General features: G+C 44.5%; 1 protein-coding gene across 1 annotated transcript; it reads right to left on the bottom strand.

Moving 5' to 3' along the window:
• Window positions 1–5,607: 5,607 nt before the first annotated feature.
• On the bottom strand, window positions 5,608–7,407 carry LOC123417008 (cytochrome P450 89A2-like). The gene has a single exon (XM_045106860.1). The coding sequence runs from the start codon at window positions 7,173–7,175 to the stop codon at window positions 5,646–5,648; it is 1,530 nt and encodes a 509-aa protein (XP_044962795.1). The 5' UTR covers window positions 7,176–7,407; the 3' UTR covers window positions 5,608–5,645.
• Between the last annotated feature and the right edge of the window lie 12,600 nt (window positions 7,408–20,007).

Below are 20,007 nucleotides of genomic sequence, written 5' to 3'. Positions count from 1 at the left end.
CACCTATGTTTACAATTTTTTTATATGCCTTTGATGCATTTTTTGTGATTTATTTAGAACTAACCCACACTAACGTTGTTTTCAGCAGAATTACCATGGTGTTGTTGTTTTTTTGCAGAAAATGAAAGTTCTCGGAATCGAGTGAAACTTTTTGACGATTTTTTCTGGAATATACGAGCAATATTGGAGCAAAGAACCGCCAGAGGGGAGCCACCTATGGTCCACAAGGCAACGGGGCACGACCACCCGTGGTCGCGCCCTGATGCCTTGCAGGGCCCACATGGTTCCGTTTAGCATGATTCCAACGCAAAAAAATTCTATATATATAGAAACCCTCAGAAATAAACAAAGAACTTTCGCTTTGCCGTCATAACTCTCTGTATCAACGAAAAACCCATCTCGAGCCTTTCCAGTACCCTGCAGGAGGGGGTAAATCATCTCCGATGGCCATATTTATCGTCCGACTAAGGCCGTGATGAGGAGGGAGTAGTTCACCCTTGAGGCTGAGGGTATCTACCGGTAGGTATGTGTTTGATCTCTCTCTCTCTCTCTCGTGTTCTTGAGATGGCAAAAGCTCGATGTATCATGAGCTTTGTTAATATAGTTGGATCATATGGTGTCCCTTGTGATGAATTGAATCTTTCTTTTTGAGATCTCGTTATGTTGGATTGAATATTGGTGATAACCCTTGATGTATGTCTTGCATGCGGATACCCGTAGTGACATTGGTGTATTCTATTAATTCACTTGATATATGTTATGGCATTAACTTGCGCATTCCGGTGACCTTGGGAATCTATTCGTAGGGGTTGATTGCACGTTTTCATACTACGTTCTCCGATAGAAATCTTGGGGTACTCTTTGAAGTTCTTTGTGTTCGATTGAATGTGATGAATTTGAATTTATTTGATGCATGTCAAATAATTAACCCATGGATACTTGAGGTGACATTGGAGTATTTAGGTGACATTAGGGTTGATTGATATGTATCATAGGTGTTATTCTATTACGAACTCTAGGGTTGTTTGTGACACTTATAGGAATAGCTCAAAAGAGATTGATTGGAAAGAATAACTTTGAGGTGGTTTGCTGCCTACAACAACTTCTTATTATGTTCTTCAATAATTGGAACTTCGGAGAGATTCTTTGTTGCACGTTGAGGGATGATCATATGATTCTATGTTAGCATTTTTGAGAGATTGCACTAGTAAAAGTATGAACCCTAGGCCTTATTTCCAAGCATTCACATAACGTTTTGCTTGCGGTTTACTACTTGTTACCTTGATGTTTTCATATTTTCATAGTATAAAAACCTATAACTACTATCCATACTACACTTGTATCACCATCTCTTCACCGAACTAGTGCTCCTATACAATTTCCCATTGTATTGGGTGTGTTGGAGACACAAAAGATTTCTTGTATTTGATTGCAAGATTGTTTGACAGAGACCATCTTCATACTACACCTCTCACGGATTGATAAACCTTAGCTCATACACTTGAGAAAAATTTGTTGTTGTCCAACAAAACTCTGCACTTGGAGGTCCAACAATGTCTACAAGAATAAAGTTGTGTAGTATACATCAAGCTCTTTTCTGGCGTTGTTGGCGTGGAGGTGAGTGCTTGAAGGTATATCTTTAGATCTTGCAATTAAATCTTTTAGTTTCCTGTTTTTCACAAGTTTGGTTTTATAAAAGAAAATTACAAAAAATGGAATTTAGGCTGCCTCATTTGCTTCGTCTTTATAATGTCTTTCGTGAAAATGATGGTTCAGAAAATTGTGCTCAATTGTTAGAGAAAGAATTTATAAAAATGCTTAATGTGAATTCCTTGAATGATGAGCATGATAGTAATATTGTTAGTATGAATTCTCTGAATATCCATGATGCTAATGATATGCAAAGCCACAAGCTTGGGGATGCTATGTTTGATGATGATGATATTTTTAGTCCCTCAAGTTTTGATGAGCAAATTTATTATGATGAAAGCATGCCTCCTATTTATGATGATTATATTGATTAAAGTGGGTTTGGAAGAGTGTCAATTCTTGGTACTAACGATCCCACTATTTTGGAGGGCGTTGAATCTTCTCATAATGATAAAAATGGATTTGGAGAGGTCATGACTTTATTTAGTGGTGAGTCCACTATTTTGGAAGAGGTTTCAATTGACTAAGACAACAAAGTTGCTATCTATGATGATTATTGTGATGACATGTATGCTATAAAGAGTAATAATAACCATGAAACTTCTCATCATGATTTTAATTTTAATTTGGATTATATCAACCAATTATCACATGATAGTTATTTTCTTGAGTTTGCTCCCACTCTATGAATGAGAAGAATTTTTCTTGTGTGGGTAATAATAAAAATTCTATGCTTGTGCATCATGAAAAGAATATTTCATGTGATAGTTATATCGTGTAATTCCATCATGATTCTACCGAGAGTTATTATGAGAGAGAAACATATGCTTCTAGGTATTGCAATAATATCAAGTTTCATCTCTATGTGTTGAAAATCTTGAAGATATGCTTGTTTTGCCTTCCTATGCTAGTTGATTCTTGCTACCATAAATTCTTTGCTTGAAAAATCTTTATACATAGGAAGTGGGTTAGACTTAAATGTGCTTGTCATGTGATTCGTGATGCTCTTTTTGCATGTCTCAATTACTATTCTTATGTGAGCATCATTGAAATCATCATGCCTAGCTAAAAGACATTAAAGAAAAGCGTTTGTTGGGAGACAACCCAATATTTATCATTCTTACTTTTGTGTTTTAACATGATTAAGCTACTGCATTAATCATTTTAGTGTCATTTATTTCAATAAAGTTCCAAGTAAAGCCTTTGGGATAGTATGGATACTTGCTAGTTTGATTTTGTGCAAAAACAAAAACTTTTACATCCAGTGTGGAATTTCTCTGAATTTAATGAAACATCAAAAATTTCTGAAAATTTTACACAATTTAGTATGCAAATTCTCTGTGTTTTCCTAATTTTTCAGAATGTTTGTAGTCAGGAAGTATAGTGTTCATTGAGATCTTCACAGACTGTTCTGTTTTTGAGATTATGTTTAGCATACACAGTTTGCTTGTTTTAAGTGTTTCTATAGCTTATATTTAGTGATATAAATTATGAGAATGTTATAATACAGTAGGTATTATGTGAGAACAATTGTGAATCTTGTCTTGACAATACCTAAGAGAATCATCCAACCGATCCGACGAGCCGGCTAGAGCGGCGAGCCGACGTGAGCGAGAGAGGTCGGTCTGGAGCCATGTCGAGGCTAGGGCGAGCCCGAGGAGGCCAGTGGACGCGTGCGGCCGCACCCCGCGTGCACATGAGCCGTGCTCGGTAGTCAAGCTAGCACTCACGCAACCGAATGGATTGGCTTTGCCTGCTAGCTAGCTAGCTAGCTAGGCGCGAGTGCGTGCACGTACAGGGACGGAGGTGGCCAGCCCGTCCGCGCGAGGAGGTGTTGCCGAGGGGAGATCAGAGCGGGACGAGACCGATGGCGAGCACATAGGTAGGTGGCGTGTTGCAGCGAACTGGAGGTTGACAAAGTTGATGGCGAGGATGCGTCGTCCTGCGCGGCCGACCCGGGGGCGTGTTGGTGTCGAGCCCTCGAGCGCCGCCGGAGAGACGACGACAGCACCGTGGTGGTGATGACGAAGAGGGCCCCGTTCGGACCGCGGTTCCACCAGCAGCTGGCCCCATGATGGGCGCCAGCAGATGCCATGAGATGGCTTAAAGAGGTGAGAGCAAAGTTGTCGTGGAGATCGGGGACGGGATAGGGTAATAGCACGCGGTGGTTTATCCAGGTTCGGGGCTCTCCGGAGAGATTATACCCCTACTCTTGTTCCGGTGTATAAGTCATTAGCGTAGTTCTAGGTCACCGATTTAAGAAATTAAATATGTGTTATATGTCATGAAAAATATATCACTAGATTTCTACACGGATGTAGTTTTTTTTTATTATATACTATATATATTTAGATAGTTAAATTATCAATCTAGAACTACGCGAATAACTTATACACCAGGACGAAGGTAGTATAGATCATTGTTGTTGTGTGTGACCTTTCAGTAATCGATCCCCGTCCGTCCGGACGTTTTAGGCGAGGGCCCAGATGTAGATACTCTTATTCGTGGAGGCCTTGTGAAATTGCCCGAACTTATTAAATTTCGTGGAGGAATAAAGGACTTATTTTATTTTAATTTTATTTAGAGTTCAAAAATAAGGTCCTGTTTGTTTCATAAGTCTTAGGACTTTTTTAAGTCCCAACTTATAAGTCATAAGTTACTACCTGTTTGTTTACAGGGACTTATAAGTCCCGAGTCCCTGCCTGTTTGTTTACAGGGACTTATAAGTTCACGTTGCACCTAATAATACACTTGTTCACGTAACCCTTGTTCATACAAATGAATTGCAGAATAATGACAATCGAAATAACAATTGTTCATAACACTTGTTCATACAAACGAATAAACACTTGTCCATAAGAACCAAAATAAGAGAGAGTACATAACAACCGAGATATCAAAAATTACATAAGCGAAGAACCTTGGGGCACGGGCCTACCACGACCAGGTCCGACCGAAGGAAGGCCATGACCGGCCGACTGGTCGAAGAGGAGTTGTTGGTACGAGCCGAACTCCGGGAAGTCGTCGACGTTGCTGTTGAGATCCAAGAAACGTCCGAAACCCATTCCCCTCCCGAGATTTCCACCGGCGGATGAGAACTAGGAGAAAAAAGGCATCTGCTCCTCCTCATCATCAGCCATGGTACGGTGACCTGGGACGCGGGGATCGTCATCAGCCATGGCGCGGTAACCTGCAGTCAACATGGATCGTCATCAGCCAAAATGTCAACAGAAAACTGGATGAATCAACAGTAACATTCCATATTTTTCAGTTATTATTATACAGGAAACTAGATGAATCATCTTTTAATTATATTAGCAAGAATCACCAGGAAACTGGATTAATTGCATCGCACATGACCGGCTTAATTGCATCGCACAGACTGGGTGAATCATCAACGAATCATCAGTGAAATTGCATCGCACAGGCCGACGGGACGGGACGGTGGGGGGACGGGGCGGCGGGACTAACCGAGGCAGAAACGGGCGACGGGACGGGGCAGCGGGGGGCGAGCCGAGGCCAACGGGACGGGACGGCGGGGGGACGGGGCGACGGGGCGACGATGGGGCGGGTCGGCGACGGGGCGACGATGGGGCGGGTCGGCGACGGGGCGGGCGGCGACGGGGCGGCTACTCCAGCGATGCGGGGCGGTGGGGCGGCGGCGGGGCGGGCGGCGACGGGGCGGCTAGCGATGCAGGGCGGTGGGGCGGCGACGATTGGGGCTGGGAGCGACACGGGGTAGGGCGGTGGGGCGGCGGGCACTGATCGATGCGGGAAACGACGCGGGCCAACGAGCATAAGTCCCAATAAGGTCCTCTCTGAGAGTCTTATTTGATAAGTCACAAATCACCACAATAAGTCCCAATAAACCCCTTGTGTTTGGTTTAGGTAGGACTTATAAGGACTTTTTAAAGTCCCTAAATCAATAAGCCCGTGAAAACAAACACCCTCTAAGAGTAGACACCGACGGAGAGCAGCATGGATGAGACGCAGCTTCAAGTCCTTGGGATGGCTCGAACACGGAGGGGATGCTTCATGAGGGTGGTGAAATCCAGCACCTCGGTCATGTCCACCTCCTCCCCGTCCGCCGCCGGCAGCCACTCCAGCTCCCTCACGAGGCTCCAGACGAAGAACTCCAGGTGCAGCATGGCGAGCGTGTACCCCGGGCACATCCTGCGGCCCGCTCCGAAGGGCATCATCTTGATCTCTCTGCTCCCCGTGATGTCCACGCCGCATCCCTCGCCGCCGTCCAGGAACCGCTCCGGCCGGAACTCCCGTGCAGCCGCCCACACCGTCTCGTCGCGCCCGAACTCGGCGATCAGGAAGTTGACCTCCGCTCCCTTGGGAACCCTGTAGCCGCCGATCTCCGTGTCGCTCTGTACGCCGTGAGGGAGGAGGAAGTGGGCCGGTGGGTGGAGCCGCAGCCCCTCGAGGACGACGGCCTTCAGGTACGGCATCCCCTGCAGGTCGCCTTCGCTGAGCTCCGGCTTGCTCCTGACCTCCTCGTAGACCTTGGCCTGCATGTCCGGATGGTTCACCAGCTCCGCCATGATCCACTCCAGCGAGGTCACCGTGCTGTCCGTGCCACCGCTCAAGAACTCGGAGCAGAGGCTGACGAGCTCAGAGTCCGTGAGCGGGCGGTCGCCTTCGTCCGCCACGCGCAGCGCAAGAAGCGAGTCGGCGTAGCACGGCGGGTCATCGGCGCCGCGGGGCACGGAAACAGAGCGCCTTGCTTCGATCAGCGGGAGCAATATCTCGTCCTGCCTCCGGCGGACGGCAAGGTGCGCCTCCCATCGCTCGCGGAAGAGCCTCTTGGTGAGCGCCGGGAAGAAGGAGAAGATGGGGAAGCCGGTGATGGTGCGGACGACCCACAGCTGCATGTCCTGCATCTCGTCGAGCACCTCCGGGGCGAGCCTGGCGCCGAGGCTCATGTACACCAGCAGGTCGAACATGGCGTTCCGGAGCAGCGTCCTCACCTCTACAGGGTCTCCGGCGCCGGCGCGCACGCGGAGGTCGCGGACGAGCGTGTCGCGCATCCGGCGCCTCGCGGGCGCGAACTGGCTGACGCAGGCCGGGTGCAGCGCCTCGGAGGCGAGGTTGCGGCGGACGAGGCGCCAGTAAGGCCCGTAGGGCGCGGCGTTGATGTTGCGGGAGCCGGACGTGAAGAGGAGCCCCGGCTCGAAGAGCCGCGGGCGGTCGGCGAAGGTGGAGCCGCCCTGGACGAGGACGCGGTGGGCGAGGCGGCGGTCGGAGACGAAGACGAGGGCGCGGAAGAGGCGGATGGAGATGACGGGGCCGTAGCGCGCGTGCAGGTCGCGGAGGAGCGGCTCAAGGTGGAAGATGGACTGCCGGAGTGCTAGGAACTTGGCCAGGAAGAGCAGCGCCGGCGGGCCTGGGGGGAGCTCCTTACCAGTCGCCTTCTTGTCGACGCCGTGGCGGCTGCTGAGCAAGAAGAGGAGCGAAGCTGCGAGCGAGAGCAAGAGAGTGATGAGCAAGAGGAGCGGTGGCCAGGCCGTGAGATCCATCGTTGCAGCTCAAGCTATTCTGACGCAGCTTGTACTGCTCCAGTGCAATCCTTCGAGTTAACTGGAGCAGTACAAGAGCTGAATTGGCGTCTTGACATTTGGTCGTCGCATACTCGCATTGGTCGCATTCAGCTCTTGTCGATTTCGATATACGGAACTGATGGGAGAGAATAGATTACAAATAAACTCATCGACAACCTGAGGTCACGTCCGTGCCAATAATGCGCGATCTACGGGAAAGAATTGACCTTACGAAAATTATGTGCCGTGCAACTACTTAACTTTTTTTTTTTCTTTTTTGAGAATTATCGCTTTTTTATTAATCTACTAGCAAAAGTGTCCGTACATTGCAACGGATAATAAAACTCCTATATGTTGAGGTATCGATGCTAGTTAAATGAAAACTTATTAGCAAATATGCCCGTGCGTTGCAACGGGTAGTAAATATTTCTTGCTGAGACACTATCATTCTAATCCAATTTTGATTCTGACTCGTCATATTGATGTTGTGCACCTACGACCACATTCATGCATCATCGACGTGGTGTCGTTCGACACTGAGGAAGCAACGTTTATGAAATAGATATATTCTAAAAAGCCTATATGTATAGCCATCATATGCAATAGATGAAAAATATACTAAGATTGCACTTATGAATTCAACCGTTATCCTAAAAAAATAAACTATCAACATTCATTATTATCAGATGAATAGTTCAATTTTTCTTTTAAAATAAACCTTCATGTACTTTGATGTTCATCAATTTTATAAGTACATGTACATCCTATAAAAATTGTTTGTCTATTTACTAAAAAAAGTGTAGTCCGTTGATAAGAACACGCGTGGCTTCTGCCAAGAAAAAGCACGTACGTAAGGTGTTAAACCATGAAATATGTATAAAGAAAGAACTTAGATTATAACATTTCCTAAATATTGACATTTAAATTTACATGTTAGAATACAGATCGTATGAAATAAAGACAAATACTGATTTATATTATACCCTATATAGTATTTTAAAAATATTAAATAACAACATATTCAAACTCTACAAATTCCAAACAAATTTGATATATAACATGTTTAAATTGGATTTATGGTTAAAAAATATTATTATTTAAAAATACATATTTATTCTGAATAGATTCCAGAGTTATTAAAATTATTTGACATGTAAAATAATAACATATTCAAACTCTACACATTTTTCTAATCAAATTTCATATATAACATGTTTAAATTAGATTTACAGTTTAAAAGATATTATTATTTGAAAATGCATATTTATTCTGAATTCACTCCGGGGTTATTAACACATATGTCGGGGGGGGGGGGGGTTACACAAAATTGTAAAAAACGATTCGCTGTGATTAAAGTATGGACCGCGGGTTATTTAGCATAAATGTAGGGGCGGTTTGTGTAAAATACAAAAAACAATTCACACTCACTTAAAGATGGACTGCGGGTTGATTTTGGAAAACTACAGGATGGTTTTGCAAAATAACCACGACGGATGACATAAGCCATCGGTGCTTTATTATTAGGGAGAGATGATGTTCATAGGTACAAGTATTGGGTCACCAGGCACACCCAGCCACACATGCCTATCTAATACTTCCTCCGTCATAAAATAAGTGACTCAAAAGTAACTCAACTTTATACTAAAGTTAGTACAAAACTCAATTTTGGGACGGAGTACCATATTACAAGCATCATTGATGAGATTATGAGCTTCAAAATTAACAATCCTAAGCTCGTGCACAAAAGAACAAAGAACAAAACTATCTCTATGAATCATGATTTCATGAATAATAGCCGAATGAGGATCTCATGTCCCATTATTGATATCATTAACTACTCCCAAGCAATCCGATGCCACCTTCAGGTTTGATAGGAGAAGATCATCCGTGAGCGCTAAAGCCTCTCCGCATGCAAACGTCTCCAAAATAACTGGATCAGTGATTCCCGTGTAAACCACATCACATGCCCCAACGTACATCCCCATGTGATCACGACAAACAACATCCACAGCTCCACCATGCCCGTTGCGCGCGACAGCACCATCCACGTTGATTTTCACAAACCCCTCCGACGAAGCAACCCATCGTTGGGTAGTACTTTGACGAGCCCACAGTCTATTACTCAGCACCGGTGTTGCAATTTGCTCAAGCTCGGAAATGTAATGTTCAACAAAGGATGAAGTTTGCATTAGTGACTGAAAAATGCCCTCATGGATTTCCATCCGCCGCGCATACCTTATCGCCCAAAGAGTCACCACCATCTTCATGAACATACCTTGATCTAGACTCTCATTCAATTGGAACAACCAATGCTTAGCTCTTGATTCCTCATTTTCTGCCATGTTTGAGACTAAGACAGGTTCAGACAACGCCCATGTACATCTTGCCATCGAGCATGAAATCAATGCATGTCACCAAGAGTCTGGAGCCCCGCACAAAGGACATGCATCCCTTGTCGCCATGTTTCTTCTACTCAGGATATCCGTCGTGGGCAAAGAGTGGCGAGCTAGCCGCCATAAGAACACTCGTAGCTTTGATGGTATCTTCAGGTTCCACAAGTTGGTCGAGTCCTTCTCCTCCTTCTCATTGTGAGAAGACCCGCCTCTACCTTCCAGCCAGTTCCCTCGGGGCGATATTTTTGGTGATCAAGAATTTGTATGCCGAACTGACCGTGAACCATTCCCTCTTGTCTGGATGCCAAGCCCCGAAATCACCCATGTTCCTGGTACAGACCGGGATCTTCATGATCGCCTCTGCATCCGTAGGCAGAAAGATATGTCGAAGAAGTTGTTCGTTCCAAGATGGCATTGCAGGATTCAGCAATTCTGAAACCATCACAGGTGGGTTTTGTATAAGAGAGACAATAGGACGAAGCGACGCTTCCTTCAGGATCCAATTGTGCTCCCAAATATTGGTCGTTTGTCCATTGCCAATTCGCCGAATTATACCCCGTTTTAGAAATGCCTGCCATCTAATATTGCCCTCCAAACCTAAGACGGTCTTAAACCCAACTCTACATCAAGGAAAGTTCTATCAGGATAGTACGATGCCTTGAGAATCCTTGCACTCAACGAAGTTGGATCTTGTAGGACCCTCCAGGTTTGTCTTGCTAATAGTGCTAAGTTGAATAGTTCAATATCCCTAAACCCCATGCCACCAAGGTACTTTGTTCTAGTCATTACTTCCCATGACACCCATGCGGGTTTCCTTCCTCCCTACTTGCAGCCCCACAAGAACTTGCGAATGATAGAGCTAATATGAGTGCACAAACCTCTCGGGAGTTTAAAACAGGACATAGAATAAACTGGTATTGCTTGAGCTATAGATTTTATGAGAACCTCCTTACCCCGTGCTGACAAACACTTTGCCATCCATCTCTTGACCTTGTCCCAAACTCGGTCACTCAAATATTTGAAAGTGCCCTTCGTGGAATGTCCAACATCAGTAGGCATGCCAAGGTATCTGTCGCTGAGTGATTCATTAGGAACTTGCAAACAACCCTTCGTAGCATCTCTTGCAATTTGTGGACACCCCTTGCTGAAAAATAGAGGACATATCTTTGTTGATCTGCTGGCCAAAGCTATATCCAATAGGTTTGATACCTCCTCCGCTCCATTGACACTTTCCTTGAAAAACAACAGGCTATCATCCGTGAATAAAAGATGGTTCACCATCGGAGCCGTTGGATGTTGGGGAACGTCGCATGGGAAACAAAATTTTTCCTACGCACACGCAAACCTATCATGGTGATGTTCATCTGCAAGGGGAATTTCAGATCTATGTACCCTTGTAGATCGCACATCAGAAGCGTTAATAAACGCGGTTGATGTAGTGGAACGTCCTCACGTCCCTCGATCCGCCCCGCGAACCGTCCCACGAACCGTCCCGCGATCCGCTCCGATCTAGTACCGAACGGACGACACCTCCGCGTTCAGCACATGTACAGCTCGACGATGATCTCGGCCTTCTTGATCTAGGAAGAGAGATGGAGAGGTAGATGAGTTCTCCGGCAGTGTGACGTCGCTCCGGAGGTTGGTGGTGATCTAATCTCAGCAGGGCTCCGCCCGAGCTCCGCAGAAACGCGATCTAGAGGAAAAACCGTGGAGGTATGTGGTTGGGCTGCCGTGGAAAAGTTGTCTCAAATCAGCCCTAAGACCTCCGTATATATAGGTGGGAGGGGAGGGGCCTTGCCTTGGGCACAAGAGGCCCCAAGGGGTTCGGCCGAAGGGGGGGGGAGGAGGATTCCTCCTCCAATCCTAGTCCAACTAGGATTGGAAGGTGGAGTCCTTCCCTTCCTTCCCACTTCCCTTTTTTTTCCTTTTCTCTTTGATTTTCTTATCTCCTGCGCAGGGGTCTCTCTGGGCTTGCCCACCAGCCCACTAAGGGCTGGTGCGGCACCCCTAAGGCCTATGGGCTTCCCCCGGGGTGGGCTGCCCCCCCGGTGAACATCCGGAACCCATTCGTCATTCCCGGTACATTCCCTGTAATTTCGAAAACCTTCCGGTAATCAAATGAGGTCATCCTATATATCAATCTTCGTCTTCGGACCATTCTGGAAACCCTCGTGACGTTCATGATCTCATCCGGGACTCCGAACAACATTCGGTAACCAACCATAGAACTCAAATACGCATAAAACAACGTGAAACCTTAAGTGTGCAGACCCTGTGGGTTCGAGAACTATGTAGACATGACCCGAGGGACTCCTCGGTCAATATCCAATAGCGGGACCTGGATGCCCATATTGGATCCTACATATTCTACAAAGATCTTATCGTTTGAACCTCAGTGCCAAGGATTCATATAATCCCGTATGTCATTCCCTTTATGCTTCGGTATGTTACTTGCCCGAGATTCGATCGTCAGTATCCGCATACCTATTTCAATCTCGTTTATCGGCAAGTCTCTTTACTCGTTCCGTAATACAAGATCCCGCAACTTACACTAAGTTACATTGCTTGCAAGGCTTGTGTGTGATGTTGTATTACCGAGTGGGCCCCGGGATACCTCTCCGTCACACAGAGTGACAAATCCCAGTCTTGATCCATACTAACTCAACGGACACCTTCGGAGATACCTGTAGAGCATCTTTATAGCCACCCAATTACGTTGTGACGTTTGATACACACAAAGCATTCCTCCGGTGTCAGTGAGTTATATGATCTCATGGTCATAGGAATAAATTCTTGACACGCAGAAAACAGTAGCAACGAAATGACACGATCAACATGCTACGTCTATTAGTTTGGGTCTGGTCCATCACATGATTCTCCCAATGATGTGATCCAGTTATCGAGCAACAACACCTTGTACATAGTAAGAAGACCCTGACTATCCTTGATCAACTGGCTAGCCAACTAGAGGCTTGCTAGGGACAGTGTTTTGTCTATATATCCACACATGTATCTAAGTTTTCATTCAATACAATTATAGCATGGATAATAAACGATTATCTTGATACAGGAATTATAATAATAACTTATTTATCATTGCCTCTAGGGCATAATTCCAACAATGGAGCCACCTTAATGCCGCAAAACTAGGATGAATCATTCTGACACTTTAATAGGCACGAAAGGCCCTCTGCTGCTAACAAGAAAAGGCACGGGGAGATAGGATCTCCCCGTCGATTACCTCTTGTTGGAGTAAAACTCTCCAACCTGTTACCATTGAACAAAACAGAAAAAGTAACGGTTCTTACCATATGCATCACTACTGCAATCCAATTAGCGGCAAAACCAAGTTTCCTCATAATGGCTTCCAAATAATTCCATTCAATCCTGTCATACGCCTTCATCATATCGAGCTTGAGAGCACCAAAGTTGTTGGCCTTCTATCGGTTACTCTTCATAAAATGTAAGCACTCATAAGCAGAAATTATATCCTCGGTGATGATCCTCCAAGGGACGAAAGCATATTGTTCCTCAGAGATGATCTCTGGCAATATCACCTTAAACTGATTCGCTAGTACTTTTAAAGAAATCTTATAGAAGACATTGCACAAGCTAATCGGCCGGATTTTTGATAAGAGAGTAGGGTTAGATACCTTTGGAACTAACACTAGAATAATATCACTCACACATGATGGGCTCTCTTCCCCTCTCACTATACCAAGGACCGCTCTTGTGACGGAAGCACCACAAATATCCCAATGATGTTGGAAGAAATGAGTCGGAAACCCATCGGGGCCACGAGCCTTCGTGGGGAACATCTGAAAAAGCGCATTTTTGACCTCCGCCTCCATGTAAGGGACAACAATTGTTCATTCATAGCCTCTGTCACCTTCAGGGGAACATGTTGCAGCATCGTGTCAACATGCTCTATTCCCTCTAAGGTATATAAGTTCTTGTAAAATTCCACAGCTAACTGCTGCATCTCCGTGAGGTCCTCTATAACTTGACCATCTTGCTTCTGCAATGCTTTTATCAAGTTTTTACGCCTCCTCATGGAAGCTCTCAAATGAAAAAAGTGTGTGTTACAATCACGAGCAGATAACCATTCCACCCAGGGCCTCTCGCACCACATAATTTCCTCACGCAAATATAGTTCGATGAGGCGGTCATTCACCTTTATCTCAGCATGACTCGGACCCAACCGAAGCAGGTTATTTCTTAGTCTCACAAACTTCTTATTGAGCCTTTGTATTTCAGATCGTACACTACCGAACGTGGCCTTGCTCAAGCCCCCTAAGTTATGTGATAGTGATGCCAAATTAGCCCTTACCTCTACAGAAGTTATATTGGGGCCATTAGTCTCCCAAACAGATTGTACTGTAGGTATCAAACCAGGATGTGTATCCCACATGCACTCATATCTAAACATTTTGTCAACCTTTTTGCTTCCCGCTGGTGGACACATCCGAAGAATAATCGGTGAATGATCAGATGTTGCCGCAGTAAGATGTTCGACTCTAGCTAAAGGGAATTGGGTGCACCATTAGACCGAACCAAAGGCTCTATCTAGTCTAACCCTCGTAAAAGACCCACCAGCAACCTTCTTCTCAAAAGTCCACTTACGACCCTGTAAACCAAGATCGGCTAGCCCACATATATGCACGGCCTCTTTGAAGTCTTGTATATGTGTCTGGCTCCTTGATATGTCTCCATCGTATCTACTTTTCCAAACTCTTTTGCCCTTGTTTTGGACTCTAATTTGCATGATTTGACTGGAACTAACCCGGACTGACGATGTTTTCAGCAAAATTGCCATGGTGTTGTTTTTGCATAGAAGTAAAAGTTCTCGGAATGACCTGGAAATTTATGAGGATTTTTTGTGGAATATATAAAAAATACTGGCGCAAGAATTATCTGGAGGGATGGAGCCAGGAGCCCACAAGCCCAGGAGGCACACCCCCCATGGCCGCGCCTCACAGGCTTGTGAGGCCCTCGTGGCTCCGCCGCCTCCAACTCCAGCTCTATATAGTCTCTTTCGCCTGGAAAAAAATCAGAGCGGAGAGTTCATCGCGTTTTACGACACGGAGCCGCCGCCAGCACCTGTTCTTCCTCTGGAGGGCAGATCTGGAGTCCGTTCTGGGCTCCGGAGAGGGGAAATCGTCGCCATCGTCATCACCAACCATCCTTCATCGCCAATTCCATGATGCTCTTCACCGTTCCTGAGTAATCTCATCGTAGGCTTGCTGGACGGTGATGGGTTGGATGAGATCTATCATGTAATCGAGTTAGTTTTGATGGGGTTTGATCCCTAGTATCCACTATGTTTTGAGATTGATGTTGCTACTACTTTGCTATGTTTAATGCTTGTCACTAGGGCCCGAGTGCCATGATCTCAGATCTGAACCTATTATGTTTTCATCAATATATGTGTGTTCCTGATCCTACCTTGCAAGTTGTAGTCACCTACTATGTGTTATGACCCGGCAACCCCGGAGTGACAATAGCCGGAACCACTCCCGGAGATGACCATAGTATGAGGAGTTCATGTATTCACTATGTGCTAATGCTTTGTTCCGGTTCTCTATTAAAAGGAGACCTTAATATCCCTAAGTTTCCATTAGGACCCCGCTGCCACGGGAGGGATGGAGAATAGATGTCATGCAAGTTCTTTTCCATAAGCATGTATGACTATATACGGAATACATGCCTACATTACATTGACGAACTGGAGCTAGTTACATATCTCCCCATGTTATAACTGTCACATGATGAATGTCATCCGGCATAATTATCCATCATCGATCCAATGCCTACGAGCTTTTCCTATTGGTCCTTTCTATGTTACTTTACCGCTATTGCTGTCACTGCTACTACTGTTACCGATACCGCGGTCACTGCTGCTACTGTTATCGTTGCTACCGTTACTATCACGCTACTTTGCTACTGAAACTTTGTTGCAGATACTAAGTCTTTCAGGTGTGGTTGAATTGACAACTCAACTGCTAATAGCCGAGAATATTCTTTGGCTTCCTCTTGTGCCGAATCAACAAATTTGGGTTGAATACTCTACCCTCGAAAACTGTTGCGATCCCCTATACTTGTGGGTTATCAAGACTATTTTCTGGCGCCGTTGCCGGGGAGGCCTAGCTCTATTCTCTGAGTCACTTGGGATTTACGTCTGTTGATCACTATGAGGAATCCGAGAGATCCAAAAACTAAAGTCTTGCCCTTTGCTACGAGGACAGGTAAGGAACTGCCATCTAGCTCTGCACTTGATTCACCTTCAGTTATGAGTAAGTTTGCAACACCACCACTTGCTAGAAATTCCGATATCTCGCTTGTGCTTGATGATTCTACTTCTGCTATCCATGATGCTTATGATGATGCTTTGCTTGATACTTCTTTGCCACTGGGTGCATTCCTTGATGCACAAATTGCTAGAGTTGCTGCTGAATGTGATGATACTTCTGAAACTGGTGAAATTATTGAAGTAGAACCTGTTGTTTCACCTATTAGAACTAGCTTTCCTAGATATGAATTGCGTGATATACCCGAGGGTTATGTTATGGAGGGAGAGGTAGCTGAGGATTTTCTTGCTTGTAAGGATAGCTATGATCTTGAGAACTTATTGCGCAAGTGGAAAGAAAAATCTCTCAACGCTAGAATGAAATACGATCCTAAGTTTGCTACTTCGCCTATCTTTGTGAGTGATAAGGATTATGAATTCTTTGTCGATCCTGAGTTAATCACTTTGGTCGAATCTGATCCTTTTCATGGTTATGAGTCTGAAACGGTTGTAGCACATCTTACCAAACTGCACGATATAGCCACCCTATTCACAAGTGAGGAAAAGATTCGCCACTACTATATCCTTAAGTTATTTCCTTTCTTGCTAAAGGGTGATGCTAACACTTTGTTCACTTCTCTTGCTCCTGGTTGTGTGCGTAGTCCCCACGATATGATTTATTACTTCTCTGAGAAATATTTTCCTGCCCATAAGAAACAAGCTGCCTTGCAGGATATATGTAACTTTGTGCAAGTTGAAGAAGAGAGTCTCCCACAAGCTTGGGGGAGGCTTGTCCAGCTACTGAATGCTTTGCCTGATCACCCTCTTGAGAAAAATGAAATACTTGATAACTTTTATAATGGACTAACCGATGCCTCTAGGGACCACCTAGATAGTTGTGCTGGTTGTGTTTTCAGGGAACGAACTATGGAACAAGTTGAGATTCTATTGAATAATATCTTGAGCAATGATAATGCTTGGACTATTCCCGAACCACCTCCAAAGTCAACTCCGAAGAAAAGAGGTATTCTATTCCTCAGTCCTGAAGATATGCAAGAAGCTAAGAAATCTATGCAAGAGAAAGGTATTAAATCTGAAGATGTGAAGAGTCTACCACCTATCGAAGAAATTCATGGTCTTGATAACCCAACACAGGTAGTAGAGGTAAATTCTCTTCGTAGATTCAATGAGAGTGATATTCCTTTTGATAAACCTGCTAGCTTATGCTTAGATGAATTTGATAACTTTGTTGACAAACAACAAAGTTTCATTGATTATGTTAGCAGATATTTGAGGCAAAATGCTCGCATGATTAGTCATATAAGTGCTTGTGTGGATAGAAATGTCAATTATCTTAAGCTTTTGAGTAAACATGCCTCTATGGTCACTACTCAAGTAGAACAAGTACTTAAGGCTCAAAATGACTTGCTCAATGAGTTGAATGACAATTCTGTTAGAGTCGTCACTAGAGGTGGTAGAATGACTCAGGAACCTTTGTATCCTGAGGGCCATCCTAAGAGAATTGAACAAGATTCTCAAGGAGTTAGCACTGAGGCACCTAGTCATCCTAGCAATAGGAAAAAGAAAGATGATAGGAACTTGCATGCTAGCAAACCTGCCGCTGTTATACCCAAGAATCCAAATAATGTCTCTGTTTCTGATGCCGAAACACAATCTGGTGATGAACATGAGCCTAGTGATGATATCGATAGTGGTGTTCATGTTGATGCTCAACTTAGAAATGATAAGGATGTGGAGATTGAACCTAGTGTTGATCTTGATAACCCACAACCTAAGAATAGGAGATATGATAAGAACGACTTCATCGCTAGGAAGCATGGTAAAGAAAGAGAACCATGGGTTTAGAAACCCATGCCCTTTCCTCCCAAACCATCCAAGAAAAAGGATGATGAGGATTTTGAGTGCTTTGTTGAAATGATTAGACCAGTCTTTCTGCAAATGCGTTTGACAAATATGCTCAAAATGTCTCCTTATGCTAAGTACATGAAAGATATTGTGACTAATAAAAGGAGGATACCTGAGGTTGAGATTTCCACCATGCTTGCTAATTACACCTTCAAGGGTGGAACTCCTAAGAAACTAGGTGATCTCGGAGTGCCCACTATACCATGCTCCATTAAAGGAAACTATGTTTGAACTGCTTTATGCGATCTTGGAGCCGGTGTTAGTGTTATGCCTCTCTCTCTTTATCGTAGACTTGAATTGGATAAGTTGACACCCACTGAAATATCTTTGCAAATGGCCGATAAATCAACTGCTTTTCCTATCGGCATTTGCGAGGATGTGCCTGTTGTGGTTGCTAACGTTACTATCTTAATGAACTTTGTTATTCTGGATATTCCCGAGGATGATGCCATGGCGGTCATCCTTGGAAGACCCTTTTTAGACACTGCAGGGGCTGTTATTGATTGCAACAAAGGCAATGTCACTTTCCATGTTAATGGTAATGAGCATACGATGCACTTTCCGAAGAAACAATATCGAGTACATTGCATCAATGCTATTGAAAAAACTTTATCAATTCTTATTGGAAGATTTGAATGCCCTATACCTACTGTCAAGATGAAGTATGATTTACCTGTTGGGGATATACACATCCCCGTTGAGGTAACCTAGTGATTATTCGAAAATTCTCTGGTTTTATGCGAGTTGGAAAAAGTTTGTCAAGGAGACTTGATCAACCTCATTGACGGATTTCTTTTGATGACCATGAGATGGAAGAATCTAAGAGTCACAACCTTCTGCCCCCAACTTTTACTTTCCGTTGTTTAGGAGAAAAATGATAAATTTAGCTTCATTTTCCTGTTTTCTGCTTTTTGCGTCCCTTAGAAAAGTGTCCTGAAAATAAAAGTTCTTCAAATGCCCTGAAATTCAAGTATGATTTTTTCTGGAATTTTTGAAAAATTCTAAGATAAAGAGCTAGTCAGGGGGATGCACCAGTGGGCCACAAGCCCAGGAGGCGCGGGCACCCCCCTGGCCGTGCCTGGCAAGCTTGTTGGGCACACGTGGCCCCCTCCACTTATTCCAGCTCCCATCTCCTTCTCCTACCTCCAGAAAAAATCATTCCACATTTCAAACTCGTGTTCTTGCTCTTTTTGCTGCGTTTTTCGATCTCCTTGTGCAAAGCCCCATTCACCAAGCTGTTTTGGGAGGATTGTTCCTTGGTATGTGACTCCTCCATTGGTCCAATTAGTTTTTGTTCTAGTACCTTATTCGTTGCGTATTTTTGCTGTCTTGGTGACCATGTTCTTGAGCTTTGCATGTTAATTTTAGTTGGTCCCAAGTAGTTTTGATGCATGATATGGCCTCTAGGCACTTGTAGGAGTAGTTGCTATGAGTTTTGTTGAGCCTTGTTCACTTTTCTTTTGAGTCACTAAAAATTTCAGAAATTTTCAGAGAAAGAAAAAGGAAAAGATGAGGAGGTTCCTAAGAGGCTCTTCAAGCCGTGACCCCAAGGAAGATGAAAATGAGAAGAAGAAACCCAAGTATTCGGTCTCCCGAGTTGCAGAAGTTTGAGCGTGCGAGTGGCCAAGCTATATGTTCTTACGTGCCGCCGGTCTCTATGAGGATTTTTGTTACTTGGTGGAGAACGTAGGCCTTACCGCATTTGTCGAAGATAAGTGTCCTCAATACCTCCTCCTCACTAATATTTTCGTGCAAAGCTTTAATTTCTATCCAAGGAAGAATCCTCCTATGGTTGAGTTTAAGTTATATGATACCCCCAACGCATGCCACTTCAGGATTTTTGCAATGTTTGCAAATTACCTTATGTTGGGGATATTCATGAACCTTGTCCACGGGATTTGGAGGCTTTCATTGATACTATTGCTGTAGGCGAGGAGAGAGGAGTGTCTTGCGCTAGAGTTGCTAGTATACATTTTCCCGTGCTTCGGTATTTCTCTCTATTCGTGGGAAAATGTTTGATTGGCCGTGGGAAAGCTGGGGCTCTTAGCTCCCCAGATCTTGCGATCTTGTGCGAAGCTCTTTATAATGATAAAACTTATAGCTTGGGCGCTATAGTGGCTCAACGGTTGAACATGAACCGTACTAAAGGGGCTATTTATGGAGGTATCTATGCTACCCATCTTGCTAAACATTTTGAGATACCTAT

The sequence above is a fragment of the Hordeum vulgare genome, chromosome 1H (genome assembly GCF_904849725.1).
Source record: "Hordeum vulgare subsp. vulgare chromosome 1H, MorexV3_pseudomolecules_assembly, whole genome shotgun sequence".
Taxonomy (NCBI): Eukaryota; Viridiplantae; Streptophyta; class Magnoliopsida; order Poales; family Poaceae; genus Hordeum; species Hordeum vulgare.
This window is presented reverse-complemented; position numbering and strand designations above follow the sequence as displayed.

What these genes read in the sequence shown, in the direction of transcription:
- LOC123417008 (XM_045106860.1), bottom strand. Translation starts at nt 7,175, where the DNA reads ATGGATCTCACGGCCTGGCCACCGCTCCTCTTGCTCATCACTCTCTTG.